The 14,563-nt window shown below is 39.0% G+C and overlaps 1 protein-coding gene across 1 annotated transcript in view; it reads left to right on the plus strand.

The window, feature by feature from the left end:
• The window catches only part of myo15ab (myosin XVAb), a 60,145-nt gene that overhangs the window by 42,130 nt on the left and 3,452 nt on the right, over window positions 1-14,563 (plus strand). Inside the window, exons 50-69 of the mRNA XM_049572759.1 lie at window positions 780-895; window positions 985-1,044; window positions 2,349-2,424; window positions 2,532-2,647; window positions 2,804-2,922; window positions 3,776-3,917; window positions 4,718-4,829; window positions 4,917-4,991; window positions 6,770-6,975; window positions 7,102-7,220; window positions 7,998-8,067; window positions 8,192-8,264; window positions 9,950-10,023; window positions 10,162-10,244; window positions 10,363-10,493; window positions 10,580-10,674; window positions 11,652-11,729; window positions 11,839-11,935; window positions 12,931-13,091; window positions 13,175-13,308. Of these exons, the coding sequence (XP_049428716.1) occupies window positions 780-895; window positions 985-1,044; window positions 2,349-2,424; window positions 2,532-2,647; window positions 2,804-2,922; window positions 3,776-3,917; window positions 4,718-4,829; window positions 4,917-4,991; window positions 6,770-6,975; window positions 7,102-7,220; window positions 7,998-8,067; window positions 8,192-8,264; window positions 9,950-10,023; window positions 10,162-10,244; window positions 10,363-10,493; window positions 10,580-10,674; window positions 11,652-11,729; window positions 11,839-11,935; window positions 12,931-13,091; window positions 13,175-13,308 (2,137 nt within the window). The remainder of the gene's footprint in view (window positions 1-779; window positions 896-984; window positions 1,045-2,348; window positions 2,425-2,531; window positions 2,648-2,803; window positions 2,923-3,775; window positions 3,918-4,717; window positions 4,830-4,916; window positions 4,992-6,769; window positions 6,976-7,101; window positions 7,221-7,997; window positions 8,068-8,191; window positions 8,265-9,949; window positions 10,024-10,161; window positions 10,245-10,362; window positions 10,494-10,579; window positions 10,675-11,651; window positions 11,730-11,838; window positions 11,936-12,930; window positions 13,092-13,174; window positions 13,309-14,563) is intronic.

A 14,563-nucleotide genomic window follows, 5' to 3' on the forward strand; every position in this document is an offset into this window, starting at 1 on the left:
AACAAGCATTGCTGACAGTGAGGCAAGGAGGAGGCACAAGACACATTTCAGTCTATTAATTATATTGTTAAAGTACATAGTTTGTTTTTAAACTGTTTTAAAGTAAACATGAGATATTACATACAGCTTTTACTCTGGATGTTTTCAAAAATATGCGTCCACTGGGGAGCCTGTCAGTTTCATGCTCTGTATTAGAGCTATGTTAAATTGCATCAACCCGATCAGAGAGTTGGCAGTGACCTATTCTGAATTGTGCCACTTGTTCATACATTGGCTCATTAGACTTAATTCTCCCAGAGAACATCTCACATTATTCAGTGTAAATTTTGCCTTGATATTTACTAGAGTGCCAATTAACCTTATTTACTTACTCACACTGAATCACCACTGGCGAGCTTATTTGTGAACAAATAGTCTCATTATATTGTAGACAAGGTCGGGAGTATAGGAGGGCAGTTAAACAGGAACACACTGACTCTCACAGCAGGCAGGTGGCAAGGTGCCATATGATCCTACTGATATGCAGATTCTGGAAACACATTTGTCCTGTCGTCTTGAGGGCACTTGACCTTAAAGCATTAGGTTGTCTGTGAACAAGATTACAACAATGTTAGGACAAGATCAGGCTTTTCCATTCTCTAGAGTAACAGTGGAGCAGAGGCAGTCAGACTGTCCCAAAGCAACAGATCATTAAAACACTCACTTCATACAATGATATGATATAATAAGGACTTTGAATAAAGGTGAAACTAAAATGTGACGTCACTTACTTGATGCAGTTTCTCGAGAGCTTCCTGTAGAGACCGAGACAATCCAGACACAGCTTCATCAGAGAACCAATGAAGAGCACTACACCTACACCAACGTTCCCTGGAGACTGTACCTCAGGAAGGAGGTGTGTACTTACACAAATACACAAACATCATGATCCACTGTCAAAATGTTTGTATTCTGATGTGTTGAGTGTTTTTTCCTCTTTTACAGGTTTTTTATCCTAAAGACAGCTTCAACAATCCTCTGGTGCTGGATCTCATTTTCAAGCAGGTAACTTGAGAGATAGATGAAGTAACGCAAGATGAATGGATGAATAGATGCAACAACAACTGCAGCATTCCCAGTTGTCAAATACTGATGCTTTGGGCTGGTAATTGGACTGAACCACCAACTCAAAGCATGTTCACCCACAAAAAATGACCATTTGTATATCATTTACTCACCCCATGTTACATTTCAAACTTTCACGTGCCTCCACAGTGAATGAAGAATCAAAAAATGGAGAAAAATCTTGATAAACTGGAGTAAAAGGAGGCTGTGTTTAACAACAGCAAAACTGTATCAATGCTCAGTCCTCCCCAGGCACATGCATTTTCACTATGAACTTACTATATAAAACCTGTCAGTACAAACAGCCACATGCATGGCTGAGTGGCATGCCTGAGCACACGTGTGCTTTAAACTCCACTCAGGTGGAGCTCACATGCAGTCAAATGCTCAGGCATGCTACTCATAGGTGGAAGTTTATTAAATCATAACATTTTAGTGAAAATGCATGTGTTTGAAAAAGTACTGAGCATACAACCGGATAAATGAGACTTGGATTATACTGCACAAGTTTTTTCCATGAAGAGTTTGAGAGACTGAATGGGGTTCAGCAGGACATTCAGGGTGACAGGGACATTCGCTAATTTTGTTAACAAGCTAACCATGCTAATGTCGGATCAGAAATGTGCAGCAACATTTTTTGCAGACACTAGATATCAAACAACAGGCAGACATCGTATCAGAGTAAGCTGCTGTGAGCTGTAGATTCAACTCTTCTTAGCCAAAGGCAGAACATAACATTAGCTCAGAGCCTGACAGGGCAAAGCCTCTCCTCATCTGGGCAGCTGCCTCTGTGTCCACAGCTGCCTGTACCAAAGAACAGCATGAAAGTGTTGCAACTTAATCTGGGGACCACAACAAGCCCACAAGTACACTACACACTGTATGGCAAAAAACTGCTTGACTTTTTGATACAGTTTTGCTATAGTTAAACGTGGCCCCCTCCTACTACAATCCATCAAGAATTCTCTGCGTTTTTTGATTCTTTGTTCACTGTGGAGGGATACGGGACAAGCAAAGTTTTCTTCACAAAGTCAGTGGAACATGGGGTGGGTTACTGATATACAAATGATCTTTCTGTGGGTGAAGTATTCCCTAAATGCTTTTGTTGATTTATTCACCTTTCCCATCTGCGGACACCAATTGTGCTCCAGATTTTTTTTTTACCTGACGACATAAAAATCATCGAAAGATCAAACTAAATTATTTCCAACATCACCTCTCCTCTCCTCTGTTGTCTCCTGCAGATAGTGAACGACACTCTGTCAGAGGCATGTGTTCGCATCACCCGGGATGAAAGGCAGAAAATGAAGGCTCTTTTCGGTAGTCTGTCTGTTCTTCCTGCAGACATTTCTTTAGGCCTTATGCTCTAATCCAAACACTTCTCTTTGACATTCATGAGTTCATGTGTCTGTTTGTGTGAATGACAGCCAAACATGGGGTGGAACAGAATATGGATCCGGTGGAGGAGCATGTGAAGAAAACAATCGTGACGGCTGCCAGAGAGACCTGGGAAATATACTTCTCCCGTCTGTTCCCTGCATCGGTGAGGGGGTTAAACCCTTAGAGAATAGTAATTACTGAGTGTGTTATTTTCATTTTTATTAAACCTGTGTGTGTGTGTGTGTGTGTGTGTGTGTGTGTGTGTGTGTGTGTGTGTGTGTGTGTTTGTGTGTGTGTTTATGTTTGTGTGTGTGTGCAGGGTAGTGTAGGAACAGGTGTGCAGGTGCTGTCAGTGTCCCACAGCGGTATAAAGCTGTTGAAGACTGTAAAAAGCAGCGCTGCAGCTCCAGACTACTTCAGAGTCCTACGGCCTTACACGTATGTCTTTTTATGCACACTCTTATAAGCCTTACTTTCAGCTTTGTTTGGAGATCCAGATGTGTGTGTTTAACAGTTCAGAGTCAGAGTCAGGTGAGTTGTAAACCACAGAAAAAAATTCAAAATTGTTTTCTATAATGATGTCAATCCTCTACTTATTTTTTAACTATTCAGGAAAAGATTCCTTTGTGTGTCTGGCCTGACTAGTGCTGGGCTTTAAGGCAATATAATACCCATATTTCAGAGTTTGTTACTTATTGGCCAACATATACACTGATACCGCTATGTCTTCTGTTTTTTTGGTGAAGGAGCAGTTTTTATTCAGGTCTGTGGCTCAAAAATTAAAATTCCAACAAACCTTATTAGCGCAGAAGGAAAGTAATTGATTGTCATTAGTTATAAAAAGCCCTGACTTTGCTTTTATGACAATCTATCATATTAGAAACCTAATACATTTAGCATTCTGGCAGTATTGTATTTGTATTCTCAAATACTTTATTTATTTAATACAGTATTTCATCATTATTAAGATTTAATAGCTGCATTAATCTACTTTGTAACTTTGTTTTACTTAAGTTGGGAGCTTTTGTGCTGTATTTCCTGTTGCACTCAGGGTGTCTGCATGTCCTTAAAAAGTCTAAAAATGTTGTTAATTTATTTCATAAATATAAGGTCTACGTTTTGTAGATTAACCTAACTTTATATACTACTTTTCTTTATACTTACTCTTAGAATATTTGTCAAAATATCAGTCTTAGATTTGCTTACAATTATCTTAAAAAGGTCCTAAAAGCATTACATTTGAGTGTATGATACTTGTAGACACCCTGGCACTGTGTGTTTTTTTTCCCAGCTATGCAGACATCCTGTTTGTCACCATCCCCTCTGAGAACATGCTGGAGTTTAATCTGACCAACGAGAAACTGATCCTGTTCTCAGCCAAGGCCCCTCAAGTCAAACATCTCATAGACACATTCATCAATGAGATCAAAAAGGTACACACATTTTTTTTGCTGCCGCTGTCTGGTTATTAACAAGGTCAGAGAAACGAGACCACACCACCCCTGTCCTTGTGTCCTCACACTAGCCTCAGTTCATTTGAGGACACACTTCAAAATTCTTCCAATTGTCTATAAATCTCTTCATGGTCTGGCCCCGACATATATCTCAGAGCTCCTTACTCCTTACAGCAGCACCCAACCATGGCGTGTTGGCTGTGCCCTGTTCATGGAAAAGAAAGGATAGGGCTTTTTCTATAGCGGCTCCTCAGCTCTGGAATAGTCTGAGAGGCCATTAGACAGGCTGAGTTTGTTGATGCGTTTAAGAAGCACCTCAAGACCCATTTTTAGTCTCTGGATTTTAATTGTATTTGACATGTTTTTCTAGTCGTTTACCTTATCCATGCACTGTTGTGTCCGCGTGTATACATTTCTATGTCTTTGTTAAGCACTTTGGTGCTTTTTAAAGTGCTATATAAATTAAATAAACTTGAAATTTTGCTACCAGCTCCCGAGAGCAGTTTCAGCTAACACATGAACAGCAACAGGACAGCAGTAGTCATTCTGGTGATGTTAAAATCGTGATTTTACCTTGATGATGATTTCTTTTAGTCCCTTCATTTGCACATTCTGAATGTCACAAACACCCCTTTTCTGTGAGTTATATGAGAGATGTAGAAAAACAGGTGTCTGAAGCAGAAGTAGATGAGTCAAGCTGAGGGTAAATGTCAGTCCAGATACTTTAAATGCAGATTATAGTGTGAGAGTATCCACTTATGTGTCTTTCTCTCTTACAGGACTCAGATTATGTGATTGCAGAGCGAAACTTTGTGACCGACGACCGCTCGATGCTCACTTTTCACAAAGGTGACGTCATCAGGCTACAGGTTATGGACGGGCTGGAGAAGGGTAAGTCACTGTGGCACATGTAGTCCTGTTATCCTCTGAGTGAATCTATGATTGAAGCATGTATGTTTTGCCTTGTGTCTCTTCCAGGTTACAGTTACGGCTGTGTGGTGAGGAAGAAGGTGGTGTATTTGGAGGAGCTGAAAAGAGAAACTCAAGACTTTGGTGAGTGTTCCTTAAATCTCTTCAATTAAATCCAAAACAAAATCAGATCTATAAACAACCAGATGATAACGTCATGGCTAAAAAGTAAACAATGCAACAATTCAAACTGACAGCTTTGAGAGATTTACTATCCCAGAGTGTGTCCGTGTCCCCTGGAGGTGTGATTGTATCTTAAGCCAAGGACAAATAGGTGCAGTGATGTTGACGGCGCCGACAGCACTCTTTGAATAAAATGTTGTATCAGAAAATTATTTTTCAGATGAAAGATGGCAATGCAGTTTGAAAAATATTGATTCATTGATTCATTTCTTCAGGACACAAAAGATGAAATAAGATCACAGATGAGGAGAAGTCACATCATTCCATTGCTTAACAGATACTGGACAGGACAAACAAACATTTTTGTAATTTACTGTGATGCATTTATTTTTCCTTTGGACTTCAAAACCGTCCTCATATGAACCTCACATAGTACAAGCCATCCTCCACAATACAATCAACTGAGCTCTGTTATCATCTTTAATCCAGTAAAAAGGCAGAACTTCTAAAGGTAGGAACTTTAATTACATCAAATGTGAATGTAAGATCTGAGCTTCTTACACATTTGATTTTTCATCAAGTATTAAAAACTCAAGGGGTTCTGGGAGGACAGCTTGTGTGAATACTTATATCACAATGTTGGGGGAAAAAAGCTGGTCTCCAAGCTTTGAATACAGCAATGACCTTTTAAAAAACGTTACAAAGTTGAGATAACTAACATGTTGCAAACAGTTGCACATGTATGCATCCAGCAGATGTGGAGCAACACTAGTATTTATTTATGGCGTTACTGTCTATCTGACAAATTTAAGTCCAGTACTCCTTTTAGCTCTGTTTTGGTCTCCACCAAATCCTAAGAGAAATATCTGCCAGCTAGCTGTTAACTTTATCTGTCTGCTGTTTGGTACTGAGCAGGTGTACAGTGAGTTTATCATAGGTTTTATGATGGTTGCAACAGTTGTAACAGGTGAAAGTGACCCAAAACAGTAAAGTTGTGGTCTGTAAAACCAAAAACAATGAGCTTAAAGATGCTAAAAAGCTTCATAGAGGTAAGAGGAACAACAGAGACAGGTGCTCATTCTTTGTGGGGTTGTCACTAGGAGCGACTTCTTTCAATTTGCACGTCATTTGATGCATTAGTAGAAGAAAACTTAAAAACAATGAATAGATAAAATAAAATAACTGTTTATATATCAATCACTTACCTAGTGTTATCATGAATTCCTGAAGAGACCATAGCTTTTCACACGCGCCTCCATGGTGAACGAAGAATCCAAAAAAGGCAATCATACTTCCTTAGTTAAAGTAAATGGCATCTGAGTGTAACAACAGCACAGCGATATCAAAACATCTGTTTACAAACTTGGGTTGGAATCTGGCATGTTGTTGTTATGGCTAATGTCTGGGTAAGGGAATTAATGTAAGTCAACACAATGTCCTTACATGTGACAGAAAAACCCATGTGTATAGTGTTTACAATCAGACCAGAGGCTGCATAATGTTCCAGGTTATCAGTGTAGCGGCGGGGGAGAGTTAAGTCTTGTAAATGAGAGAGAAAAGCAGGCAGATAAGAATCTGACTTGTGTAAATGAAAAGCTGACCTGCTGTTAGAGGAAAGGCAGATAGTGATCAGGACTTACAGCAGAGACTCAGTTTGTTTAGAGGCACAAAGCACCCAGGTGTGCATGCTTTTGAATGCAGGGTTGTAATCCCTTTGCTTTGCTTTGTGTGTGCATCAGGTTGGAAGTTTGGTGCCGTGTTCGGCCGCTCCGGTGCGTTCCCGGCTGAGTGTGTCCATCCCGTCGCTCCTCCTGACTTCCTGTCGCTGCCACTGGACCGCAAGTCAGAGCCTCGAGGGGGAGCGGGACAGTTTGCTGTGTCATCAGCCGTCGCTGTTGCCGTGGCGTCCACCATGGCAGCACACGAGATAGATCAAACAATTGAGGTACACAGACACACACACACACACACACACACACACACCATATGTTTTTTTTTTTCTGTCTGTCAGATTGATCTGAGTGTCAGATTGTTTTTCGCTGTCAATCTTTTTTTTTTCTTGTCTTTTCAGAAGGTTTCCCTTGACGGCTTTGCTGAAGGAGATCTGGATGAGAGGGCCCTGCAGGACAGTAAATATGACATGTTGGAGTTCGCCAAGAAGTACTTCAGACAGGGAAACAACATGAAGGGGTGAGACACAGAAAAAAAAGTGAAAACATACTCAAATTCTCATAAACACACAGAAAAAGTATTTCAAATCCACTGGTGGAAAGTACATTTACTCAAGTTCAATTCTGAGGTACGTGTAATTAACTGTATTACACTTTATAATTCTACTTCACTACATTTTTGAGTGGCATATTGTACTTTCATTCTACTTCACTCATTTCTCACTTTAACTGCAACAACTGTGTCTTATTTTACACAGACTTTAACTCATCATTGATGAGTTATGTTTTGTTGCTTATTGTATGTTGTATTTCTGATTTTATGTGATGTAAAGTTACCTTGAGTGCCATGAAAGGTGCCATTAAATTAAATGTATTAATATTGTTGTTATTATTATTGAATTAACAAATAAAGTTACTAGTTACTTATTACGTTTTACATACAAAACACATCATTAGTTTATGAAATAAGATGCACTGCTATGGATTAAACTCCCAAACAACATAAAAAGTTATTAAAATCAGCTCCATCTTTACAAACTTCAGCATTAAAGTATTGTTTACATCAATAATAATGGCAGAATAAAAACATTAATTGACACCACTCTGCATAATGAAAATATTTAAATACACTGTGTCGCTAATACCTCTGTAATTTTATTAAATTAAATTTTGAATGCAGGACTTTGACTTGTAATTGAGTATTTTTATAGTGTGGTATTGCTGCTTTTACTGAGGTAAACTTCTTCCAGCACACTTTAGATTAAAGACTGCACTTTGTGACTGATTTTATCCTCAGAGATTCCCTGAAGAGCAAAAGCAAGAACAGAGACTCCAGAGAGCCGACTGAGATGATCAAGTTCTCCAAGGTGCTTTTCTTCTTGCTCTAACTTAACTTAGCACTCTGTCTTTGCATAACTTATATGTTTTTTTTTTAGTTTTATTAAGGTTGTTTTTATTGACACATTTTGTGTGTGATTTTCTTCTTTGCAGACTCCTCTGACTGAGTCTCTGATAGAGTTTACAGACCCAGCCATGAACAGAGTGGCAGCTGATCTCTTCCTGTGTAAGTACTCACCTTCTCTCATCTCTCCTCTAATTACATCATCTTATTACATTACTCTTATTACACAGGGCTCAGATTCATCCACTGTTGAAATGAAACAATCTGATCAGATTTAAGGTATTTAAGTTCTGGATTTCTCCACAAACTCTGTTTTTCAATACTTAAAGACTGAAAAGTCAAAACCAGGACAGGCAGGTTTTGTAACAGCGCTTACCCTGAGGCTGCTCGAGCTTTTAACTCTTAATCATTAATGTGCTGCTATTACTCCTGTGAGGGTATGTATGTATTGTACTCTTTAACATGCATCATAGCTGGTGTGGTGCTGATATCATCCCAATGGCAATGCTTGTTTTAATTATTTATTATTATAAACTTAAATTATTTCTACGTCCTGAGGTTGTCACTGGGTGTGAGTGGGTTTTTTGCTTTTGTTTTGTGAGCTCAACAAACCAAATTCCTATTAGCTATGTTGAAATGGCAATAAAGTATTGAATCCTGAATTTAAATACAGGGTTCTCAGAGTCATGGACAACCTGGAAAAGTCATGGAATTCTTGTTTTCCAGGCCTGGAAAAGTCATGGAATAAGTAAAATCCTTTTGGAAAAGTCATTAAACTTTGTTGAGTGTAATTCAATTTTACAGTAATGTAACATAAGGGCAAATTTATTTTCTGTGGCTGTCGGCATAGTGTAGCTCTAGTATGCATCAATGTGTGACAACATTTTGTTTACCATCATGTAGTTTCCTCATTTTCTCCCTATGATCCATCTCTCCCTCCACGTATACTAGCTAGCTGGAATTATTTTTGAACAGAGTTGGGCGAGTGGGGCAAGAAAAATAATGTTGAGACTTTATATGTTGACATTAAACATGTCATGAATCCCAAAGTTTCCATACTCACACCCGCTACTGTTTTTTTTTTTTCCCCACCACATTTTAGAGCTTGAGCACTTGACGTTGGCAGCCTAGGGTGTTCAGTTGTCACTTAGATCACTAATCTTCACTTTGGTTTTGTTTTATCTGCTCTGAGAGTAAAGCGTGGTAGGTTGAAGGTACGGAGCGCTCTTTTTTTCAAACAAATTAACCAACAAGCTAACCAAATGGTCAGCTGTCACTCCCCCATGCCGGGAGCATTACTGCTGTGTCTGCAGACTGCTTATATTGATAAAATTAACATTTGGAGTAAAGTGTACTAAACAGTTCTGTTCGTGTTTTACGTTCTGAATGTTCATGGAAATTTTGTTATGGGTCCTTGAAAAGTCATGGAAATGTCCATTAAAATGTGGGAACCCTGTAAACATTGCTGACCTCTGTGTGTGTATGTGTATAATACACACACAGATAAGCAGTCACTGGCAATGAAAATCCTCCAGTAAGTCTTAAGCTCCCTCCAACAATGCTAATTAAATATGCATAAAAAAGAAAGAGAAGATCACACAAGTACAAACAAAGTGAGAATATAAATAGAAAATTCTGCAAGTTAGAAAAAGGTATTAATTAACATAAAAGATATATGATATAAATAAAATAATATAGATTAGACAGTAATTCAGTAATAAACTGAATGTAAACAGGAGTGTAACACACAGAGCTGTGAACAGCTGAAAAAAAAAGTTTATTAAATGTAAGGTGACTATATAACAGTAATGGTGTGTGTTTGTGTACTGATTTTATACTTTGTGTAGCGGTGATGCGTTTCATGGGTGACTCTCCATCAAGAGGATCAACAGAACAGGAAGTGGTCAGCAATTTCCTTAAGGTAAAAACACAGTTTTTTTTCTTAGGCTTCTTCTTCTTTGATGGTTTGCTAATCTCTGTGTGTGTGTGTGTGTGTGTGTGTGTGTGTGTGTGTGTGTGTGTGTGTGTGTGTGTGTGTGTGTGTGTGCCCTCCCCTCAGCTCATAGGAGAGTTCACCTTGATGAGGGATGAGGCTTACTGCCAACTCATCAAACAGCTTACGGCTAACACCAGCTCCAAACCGTGAGTCTGCTCTCCCACATAAACAACATACACACCACAAACCAACCCACACTATGCTCCTCTTTTCTTCCCTGAGCCTGTAATCCTGAGTGTGTCTTTGCACTCTTGTGTCGTACAGTGATAGTTGCCAACGAGGCTGGAGGCTGCTGTACATCCTGACCGCTTTCCATCGCTGCTCTGAAGTCCTCAAGCCCTTTCTGCTCAAGAACCTGCAGCAGGCGTCTCGTAGCGCCGGGGCTCAGTATCAGGGTAAAAAACAGATACTGTCAAAGTGTAAATCTGCTGTGCACATTACCAAAACCATCAGCATGTGATGTTTTCCGTCTATGTGTCAGGTATCGCTAAGGCATGTGAGCAGAACCTGAAGAAGACGTTCCAGTACGGAGGCCGCACTGTTTCACCCAACAGCATGGAGCTGAAGGCTGTGATGGTCAGTGCCTAATCTTATTTATCTGCAGTGGTGGAAGAAGTAGAATGCAGAATAGCCACATTCAGATCTATGTTACTGTATATGTTATAGTATTATTATTGAAATAAGCAGCAAGTTAATATGCTAGCCGGTAGGAATGAAACGATGACCTGTTTCAGGATAAACTACAGTAAAATTCCTTGTCACGCTTTGTCACTGAATCAAAGTTAGCAACAATTTTCCAGAAGCACTAACACCTAACATCTGCAATAACATTTTTAATGTTAATGTACATTTGATATGATTTCATTGGCTAACAGGTATTAGCTATGTTATTATTTTAATGTTTATGCAAACAAAAATTGCATCATGCTGCTAATTTTGCCTCATAATTATGCTAATTATGCCTTGCTCTGTGCCAGCGATAGCCGTAACTGCAGGCAAAATGTTTTCAGGTTGTCTGTCCACTCATGCCATTCTCGTGAACAGAATATCTCAAGAACGCAGTGAGGGAATTTCTTCAAATTTGGCACAAGTGTCACCACTCAGCGATATACTGCTTTGATTTTGGTGGTCAAAGGTCAAGGTCAATGTGACCTTATCTGCCTCATTGTTGTGAACACTTTATCTGAAAAACACCTTGAGGAATTTTTTTTCAAATGTGGTACAAATCTTCACTTAGACTCAGCAATAAACTAAGTAGATTTTGTTGGTCAAAGATCAAGGTTATTACGACCTTGCACCCGTCTCAATCTCGTGAACACAATATCTCACAAACGCCTTGAAGGAATTTCTTCATATTTGGCACAAACATCCACATCTCTACAGCTGATATCTCAACACTCCACAACTCACACCAAAACAATCTAAACTGATATATAGCACAACAGGTATGAGGAAAGATATCTACTTTGGATTTTGGGGTGAACTGTCAGCCATAGTTTGTAATGTTTAGTGTATGTACAGTATATACTGTATGTGTGTTTGTACTTCCTCAGGCGGGCCGCAGTTCAAAACGTCAGCTGTTTCTCTTTCCTGGAGGCATTGAACGTCACGTGAAAATCAAAACGTGTTCAGTAAGTGTTCCACCACTTCTGGCAGCTCAATACCTCTGGTGTTTATGAGGGGATATACTCGTGTGTGTGAGTGTTTGTGTGTGTGTGTTGATGTTATCATGTTTTTCAGATTGCCCTGGAGGTGATTGAGGAGCTGTGTTATGAGATGGGTTTACACAAACTGGAGGCCATGGAAGAATATGCCATATTTTTAGTCACCAATAGAGGTGCGCTCACAGATGTCTGCTTCTGTCTCTTACACACACACACACACACACACACACACACACGAGTGAAACGTTGTATTGGTGCACTAAGTCAATCATCGTGTCGCTGTCGGTGAAGCAGATCCACTCACAGATCACATATCACACTGCGCTCTGGTTTCTAGCTGTGGGAGAAAGTCACTCTTGTTCATGAGTCCTGATCAGGCTGTCATGGCAAAAATAACGAGCGATGGCTTGATATCACCTTTTCATTTCCGATACTGATATCACCACACAGAGTCTCTGCCAGTAACAGTCCACTGCACATTTGTCCTCTTTATCATCTAATAAAATGTTAATGCATCATTTATTTGAACACTGTTTATCTTTATATTAAAAACATGATGTCCAAATCATCAAACACTAACACCATTTTAGTGAATAAATACATAGCACATCACAACACTATAACTTTTTCAACCCTTTCAAAAGGAACTTGTTTGTGCTTCTTCATGTTTCTCTGAAAAACAATGTAGAAGCTTTTGTTATGGCACTTACTGTTTGAACAACTTTGTCATATTGCTCTGCATAGTGCTCCTGCTGCTTCCATCTTGTCCCTTCAAGCACACACACACACACACACACACACACACACACACACACACACACACACACACACACACACAGGACTCTTTTTGCATCCTCTGTTGTTGTTGTTATTGTTGGTTTTTTGCTCCTATAACATTAAATATCTCCACATGACAACAGCTGGCAGCTGCTGTCGCTCATGTGTTATTGAAAAGCACAGCAGCTCATACATGTGGCTACACGACAGTAACATGCAGCTTCAGGGTATTTACCTCAGTCGTTTGTATTGGATTTTAACAAGTGTTTGCATATATTGTATTTACAAATCATTGTATTAACAAATATGAACTGAGTGATTTAAGTTAATCTTTTGATAAATATGTTTATTTCTGTGTAATAAATGAAATTATATATATGTGTGTGTTCAGGTCAGAATGTGCGTCCTCTGAACAAACACGAGTACATCCTGGATGTTGCAACAGAAGCTGAGTTAATCGACACCAACTACAGCTTCTGGTTCAGACGAGTTGTCTGGACTCAGCCACTCAAGTTTGACAATGAGCTCTGTGTCGCGATGCACTATAACCAGGTACGACAGGTGATGTCTCACATACACACAGTGTTAGCTACATACGTGCACGTGTATGTAGCTGTGTTTGTGTCTTTTTTCAGATCCTGCCAGACTACCGTAAAGGCCTGCTTAACGTTCTTCCACATGGAAAAGTGAGCGATCAACAGTTCCACCAGATTTCCAAACTGGCAGCTTTGCAGCACAGAGCCAAAGACATCATCTTCATCCCCAGCATGTGAGAAAACAAACAACCTCAAGTTTCAGTAATCACATGATAAAGTAGTCTTACAGACAGCAGTGTAACTAAGCACATTTACTCTTGTACTTTACTTGAGTGTTTCCCTTTTAGCTTCATATTTCTCCTGCACTACATGGCAGAGAGAAAAATTGTACTTTATACTTCACTATATTTGTCTGACAGCTTCAGTTACTGTGAAATGACAGATCTTCATACCCTCCTCCTACAGTGAAAACCATGTATCTCCAGATGTGTTGATGAATGTTTGTGATAAACTGAAGAATGAAGTGTTCCGTTGTATGCTGAGAAAATGCTCCTACTTCCTAAACTAAATTTAACACTTAAAAAACTCTTGAATCAGCTAGAAAATGCATCGTCACAGGGCTGTTTTTCTGACGCCATGAAAAGTTGCCTTTTTAGAGGTATGTGGTTCTCACAGGACAGCAACGCAACAAACATATGATGATCTTGTAGAGTATGATACACTGCTGTAGATTAAACTACCCAGCAGTATATGAAGGAGTGCAAAGTAGCACAACATTAAACATCTGCAGCAGGAAAATGCAACATACAAATTAATGCAGCAGTGATATTAATCTAAAAACAACAGATGCAATAGTAAAACACTAACAGTGAACATTTTACTGCACTGTGAGTACTTTTACTTTTGATACTTTATGTAAATGTTGCTGAAAATACTCCTTTTACGTAAGTTAAGGTTTTGAATGCAGGACTTATGGAGTATTTTCACATTGTGGTATTAGTAGTTATACTTAAGTTAAGGATCTGAATACTTTAGATAATCTAAAGATATTTTTATACTTCATGACCCACAATTCATAGTATTTTTTACAGTTGTAAGTGTAGCAGAATATACCCTATTCAATATACACTAGTCTATTCTAGAATAATTGTAATTGTAGAGAAAATAGGGGAAGCCTTTAATGCAAACATAGAGTGCAGTACATGAAACATACATACTGTACAAACATCTACTCACCAAGTAATCCATTCCCATCCATTCCCTCAAAGGTTTCAATTTACACAGCACAGCCTTTCAGCCCATCTTGTATTAATACCGACATCACTAACGCCATGTTGTTAATATGCTCCAGTAGTTCAGTAGTTCCTTTTAGCCTCCAGATTCTTGTAATACATTCAAAGCAATTATTCTCACTTTTCTAAGTTAATATTCATACTTTTATCCGTTATTACAGGATGGTTTTGACCTTTGCAATTTCCCAATTAACAC

The sequence above is a fragment of the Epinephelus fuscoguttatus genome, linkage group LG3 (genome assembly GCF_011397635.1).
Source record: "Epinephelus fuscoguttatus linkage group LG3, E.fuscoguttatus.final_Chr_v1".
Taxonomy (NCBI): Eukaryota; Metazoa; Chordata; class Actinopteri; order Perciformes; family Serranidae; genus Epinephelus; species Epinephelus fuscoguttatus.